This window comes from Python bivittatus, unplaced genomic scaffold, assembly GCF_059951505.1.
Source record: "Python bivittatus isolate LINGU-HERP-01145 unplaced genomic scaffold, Pbiv_v1 ctg000240_np1212, whole genome shotgun sequence".
NCBI lineage: Eukaryota > Metazoa > Chordata > Lepidosauria > Squamata > Pythonidae > Python > Python bivittatus.
Window position 1 is genome coordinate 2,695,278 of NW_028277051.1, and position 6,239 is coordinate 2,701,516.

The following is a 6,239-nucleotide window of genomic DNA, read 5'->3' on the forward strand; positions in this document are numbered from 1 at the left end:
TCGTAGAATTTTTCTTCCGACGACTGGGGGACTTTTTACCTCTATCTGCATATTCATCCGCACTTAACTACCTCCCCCTCCTCAATTCTTTCGTGACCTATATTAACAGGGGGACATATACCATTTAGTTTATTGATTCTCTTTTTTATTGCCCGTCGAGTGAAAAGAAATTGAGAAGCAGAACTCGCTCTTCAGAACGTTCTCCTGGGGGACTACTTTTTTAAGCGGAAGGATATTAAAGCGAATTTGAAGGGCGGGGCGACGAAACAGAAACCCTATAAATAGCAGTGACGCGTTGCTGGGCAGACAGTTGAAGCTATCTGCCTACGGCTGGGGACGTACAATTTTCCTTGTTTCCTTCTGGCGGCTGGAGTGAAGCGGTAAGATGGCGAAGATCAATTCTTATATAATGATTAGATTTTTATCCCGTCTTTATTCGTATATTTTAAAAATATAATATAACCATTTGGTCCACTCAGTAAGGGGGTAAGAGTCTGACGGCTGCTCCGGTTCGGAGAGGGCTCGGGGTGGCGTCACTGATGCCCATTATGGCGAGGCGCGGGTCCGTGGGGAGGGTCCTGGCTAACCCCCAGAAGAGGGGATAGGGTGGCTTCGTCGCGGGGGCGGCTGAAGGAGCTCGGAGGTGCCGCTTTCGGCGCCCGAGAGGTCAAAGTTTAGAAAAAGGGTGCTGAAAGAAAAATACGGCAACCCTCCATAAACCTAAGCCTCCCAAAGCATTTCAAGAAGGCAGCGGTGTGCGAGGCTTAGTCTCAGTTATGGATTTCTACGGCGTGATCCTCTCTACGTCCTACTTTAGCCTTAGCCCTACCACTCAGTAAGATTTCCTCCCAGGCGAATGTAAGCGATTCTCCCCCAGCCTGGCGCTCATTACTTGAGTTAGTAATGACCTATCACTGCGGATATCTCTAGTTGAACACATTTGAGGGAACAGGTTGGTTGGTGGTTTATCCTTTAAAAAAAAGCCCCACTAAAAAAATAAGGTATCCTAGGATGACCAATTACTAGGATGACTGTTTATGCGCAATTGCACTGCTAGATGATAACATTACAAAAGGTAATTGGATGACGATTGGTTGTCCAATTCAGGATGATTGGTCCTGAATTTTTTATTGGTATCAGTATTTTCATGCTAATAGGTGCTGTAGGGTAACCTTCCTGATCCAGCTGTTTGCTGGAGTTGTTCACAGAATCTCCAGATAACCTAGATATTGACTGGCAAATACAGTGTTTATGGGGATTAAAAATCCAACATAGAAAGATGGCACCAGCTACTGAACTAAGGTAGTTTATGGAGTGTGGCTGATGTTAAGTCAGAAAGAATAGAAGTACACAAGAGATGTTCTCCCAGAACAATCCAATGCTATTTATGTATTGGCGTACTTTGAGATAGCTTTGTAGGTGTGCTTCTCTCAACATGCTACTGTATTAGAAGAATTGCTACAATTGTTTTGTAGCAATTGGATTATTAATTTGATGGTAGCAGGAAGTTAAATAACAAATTTGAGGTGCAGAGAAGCTTACGATGTACTTTTTTAATATGAGTGGAAATTGTTTTGTATGTTGCTTATAAATTTACATGGGAATATTGCAATAAAAAAATTCAGCAAATTGTTTTAATTCAGTATTGTGAAACTTACACTTCTAAATGAACTGGGATGGTATTTCTGTTCTTATATGAAAAAATACGTTCACAGCAAAGTATAAATCACCTTGTGGTAATACCTCAATATTTCATCTGCATGATAGGATTTCTGTGTGAAACATGGAATGGCGTTTTGTTATCTACCTTAGCGTAATTGATATTGATGATATAATGAGATGGATGCTTTGTTTTCAGCTCAAAATACGTTTTCTAATGTTTTTTGTAAAGTTATTTCCCTATATCATTTAGAAATTTCTTCTACTTTGATGCAAGTAGCTCTGACATTTTCATGTTGTGTCATTGCAGGTAAAAAATGCAGATCTTTGTGAAGACGTTGACAGGCAAGACCATCACCCTGGAAGTGGAGCCAAGTGACACCATTGAGAATGTAAAAGCTAAGATCCAGGACAAAGAAGGCATTCCTCCCGATCAGCAGAGGCTGATCTTTGCTGGCAAGCAGCTGGAAGATGGCCGCACCCTTTCTGACTATAATATCCAGAAGGAGTCCACCCTCCATCTTGTCCTGCGTCTGAGAGGTGGCATGCAGATCTTTGTCAAGACACTGACCGGCAAGACCATCACTCTGGAAGTGGAGCCAAGTGACACCATTGAGAATGTGAAGGCCAAGATCCAGGACAAAGAAGGCATTCCTCCCGATCAGCAGAGGCTGATCTTTGCTGGCAAGCAGCTGGAAGATGGCCGCACCCTTTCTGACTATAATATCCAGAAGGAGTCCACCCTCCATCTTGTCCTGCGTCTGAGAGGTGGCATGCAGATCTTTGTCAAGACACTGACCGGCAAGACCATCACTCTGGAGGTGGAGCCAAGTGACACCATTGAGAATGTGAAGGCCAAGATCCAGGACAAAGAAGGCATTCCTCCCGATCAGCAGAGGCTGATCTTTGCTGGCAAGCAGCTGGAGGATGGTCGCACCCTTTCTGACTACAACATCCAGAAGGAGTCCACCCTCCATCTTGTCCTGCGTCTGAGAGGTGGCATGCAGATCTTTGTCAAGACACTGACCGGCAAGACCATCACTCTGGAGGTGGAGCCAAGTGACACCATTGAGAATGTGAAGGCCAAGATCCAGGACAAAGAAGGCATTCCTCCCGATCAGCAGAGGCTGATCTTTGCTGGCAAGCAGCTGGAAGATGGCCGCACCCTTTCTGACTATAATATCCAGAAGGAGTCCACCCTCCATCTTGTCCTGCGTCTGAGAGGTGGCATGCAGATCTTTGTCAAGACACTGACCGGCAAGACCATCACTCTGGAGGTGGAGCCAAGTGACACCATTGAGAATGTGAAGGCCAAGATCCAGGACAAAGAAGGCATTCCTCCCGATCAGCAGAGGCTGATCTTTGCTGGCAAGCAGCTGGAAGATGGCCGCACCCTTTCTGACTACAACATCCAGAAGGAGTCCACCCTCCATCTTGTCCTGCGTCTGAGAGGTGGCATGCAGATCTTTGTCAAGACACTGACCGGCAAGACCATCACTCTGGAGGTGGAGCCAAGTGACACCATTGAGAATGTGAAGGCCAAGATCCAGGACAAAGAAGGCATTCCTCCCGATCAGCAGAGGCTGATCTTTGCTGGCAAGCAGCTGGAGGATGGTCGCACCCTTTCTGACTATAATATCCAGAAGGAGTCCACCCTCCATCTTGTCCTGCGTCTGAGAGGTGGCATGCAGATCTTTGTCAAGACACTGACCGGCAAGACCATCACTCTGGAAGTGGAGCCAAGTGACACCATTGAGAATGTGAAGGCCAAGATCCAGGACAAAGAAGGCATTCCTCCTGATCAGCAGAGGCTGATCTTTGCTGGCAAGCAGCTGGAGGATGGTCGCACCCTTTCTGACTACAACATCCAGAAGGAGTCCACCCTCCATCTTGTCCTGCGTCTGAGAGGTGGCATTTAGGTGTTTTGAACAGTTTTCAAGTTGCCAGTAATGTATGTTTGCACTGTAGCAGTATAATGGCTTAGTATTGTAAGGTTAATGCAAGTTTCAGTAACTGCTAGACTGTTTGTGTCAATGCTAATAAAGTTTTCTGTTGCACATTACTTAGTAATAACTGCTTTGAACTCCTTTCTAGTTCTGCAATAGGAAGATTAAAATTATGAAACACTCCAGATTAAGATAGGTAATATTTCTGGAAAAGCTTATGGAAAATGCTCCACATCTTAGGCTAAGTTAACTCTAGTACAAATCCATATGTGGTTGTGTTACTCTTTGCATATCAGTGATTTAGTTTTACATAAAGGCATACATGAAACTGCAAATGAATTTAGTTTCAAACTTGAGAAAAGTTGGGAGTTCTATTTAGGCCCTGTTGCTGATGGACTAATGCAAAATTGTAGTTCAATGATGAGTTAGCAATATGACTCTAGTAGCCTTAACTCATGTTTCTGCAGGAGGGGAACAAGTGTTAAAGAGTACATTGTGATGGAAGGGCAAAAGGGTGATGCTTGTGCTGCAGCATCCATTTCATTTGCCGCCATTGTAGTTGGGAAACATACCTGTATTTGACCAGTGTCATTTTGCTGTTCAGTTTGGTCTTAGAACAGCCCTTTTGAGAGGAAGAGGGAATAGATCCTCTGAAAGGAAAGTGAAGGGAGCTATTAGGGCTTCTTTTGTTTCACACAACATAATTGCAGTTGTTTCCAGCACAGAACAATATTCTGACAAAATTATTCTAGTTCATTACTGAAAAAAAGTGACCTATAATCCTTAAGTTGTCACTGTTTGCAGACAGATTTCTTCCATCTCACTATTTAAAAAGACTTACCTGCTGATCTTTTCTTTCCAGGCAGTTGCCAAAAAAAAAATTCAGTTTTTACCTGGAAGGATAAGCATTAGTAAAAGGAAACTGCTGTTTTTAGTGTGGGGAGCTGACTACTAGCATTTATATCCTAAATGTAAATTAGAATTACATTGGTATGGAGCACAGGAAATAGGAATGAGTATAATCACCCTCGCTTAACAAATTTCTTACAGTTGGTGTTGAATGGACAGAAAAATTGACACACAAGGGTTCAAGTCTTTTTGCAGCAGTGTGCACAATGATCTGCATCAACAGTACACAAGAGTGAAGTAGAGCACACAGCCCTGTTTAGCAAGTTGAAAAAAATGTTATGCATTTTTAAATGCACTGAATTCACAAATGGAAGGGTAGAGAAAGTCCAGAGTGGATCTGTAAGTTATGCCAAAGTAAAAAAAAATCCCACTGATTGAATAAACTCAACATACAACTCAAACACATCTTTGAAATTGGCACATCTAAGCGTCCTATTTTTATATTTCAAATTTAGATACCGCCCATCTCACAAAAAGTGACTTGGCAGTTCACAATAAAACAGCAATAAATATTAAAATGCAATAAAACTATATAAAATACAGCTATTACAAACTCGGCAGCAGTATAAATCAAATAATTTGCTGCGGTCAGAACTTAGTACTGTCTGAGACAGTGAAAAAATGGAGCAAGTTCAAAGGGCTGAAGGGTCTGGAAATCAGGCCGTACACAGGACAGCTAAAAAGGAATACAGGTGGTCCTTGCTTAATGACCACAGTAGGAACCTGAAAATTAGTCGTCAAGTGAGCCATGCGGCCACCGAATTTTACGACATTTTTTGTGGTGGTGGTTAAGCAAATCATGGTTCCCCCATTGATTTTGTTTGCCAGAAGCCAGCTGGGAAGGTTGTAAATGGTGATCATGTGACCCCAGGATGCTGCAACCGTCATAAGTGCAAGCTGGTTGCCAAGCTCCCAGATCATGATTACGTGACTGCAGAGGTAACGTAAGTGCAAGGACAAGTCGTAAGTATTTTTTAGTGCCTTCATAACTTCGAATGATCGCTAAATGAATGATCGTTAAGTGAGGACTACCCGTGCGCTTAGTCTACAGAGAAGAAGGCTGGTCGCAATCTTCAAATATTTCAAGGGTTATCGCAAAAGAAGTGAACTCTCTTGCCCTTGAGCTGGCTGCACAACATAACAGCCCACAGGCTGCACACAATCTACCAAGCAGCCTTGTGCAGCCCACTGGCATCTTTCTCTAGTAAATTCACCACCACCTTGAAAGACATGCTACTGAACACCTCCAAGCTGCTGCTGCTGCTGCTCCGATAGCCATGAAACACGATTGGCACACCAGGTACAGTATTTCTTGCTGCCCATGATTCTTAATTGAACAATGTGGCCCTTTCCCCTTTACAAGATGTGCAGGCCTGCCCTAACAGATAGGGCCAAAGCCATAGGATCAGAGAACTGTGGGGTTGGAAGGGACCTAGAAGATGCTAGGAAGACAGTTCTACTGCCATCAGGAAGATTTTGTGTTTAAATGATATCTAGGTAGCTACCGCTTATCCCCCACAGCAGTGGAAAAGAGTTACTGACCGTCTTCCCTGTAGCATCCTTTAATGCCCCTGAATGCTCGCAGAGTGCCTTCCCAACGGGCTAAAATTACCAGGGAGGAGGTGCAGGCCCCAGGAGGAACTTTGGGACAATGAAGTGGGGAGGCCTTCTTCACTGGAGGTCTTCTGCAGAGGATTGCTGGTGATCTGTTAGTTACTCCAGTGG

At 43.8% G+C, this 6,239-nt stretch overlaps 1 protein-coding gene across 1 annotated transcript; it reads left to right on the forward strand.

Annotated features, from left to right (window-relative positions):
* Positions 1-234: 234 nt before the first annotated feature.
* UBB (ubiquitin B) lies at positions 235-3,721 on the forward strand. The gene is made up of 2 exons (XM_015890515.3): positions 235-380; positions 1,970-3,721. Exon 2 carries the CDS (start codon positions 1,977-1,979, stop codon positions 3,576-3,578), a length of 1,602 nt encoding a protein of 533 aa, XP_015746001.2. The 5' UTR covers positions 235-380; positions 1,970-1,976; the 3' UTR covers positions 3,579-3,721.
* Positions 3,722-6,239: the final 2,518 nt, after the last annotated feature.

Excerpts from the sequence above, each read along its gene's own strand:
- UBB (XM_015890515.3), top strand. The coding sequence starts at position 1,977 with ATGCAGATCTTTGTGAAGACGTTGACAGGCAAGACCATCACCCTGGAA.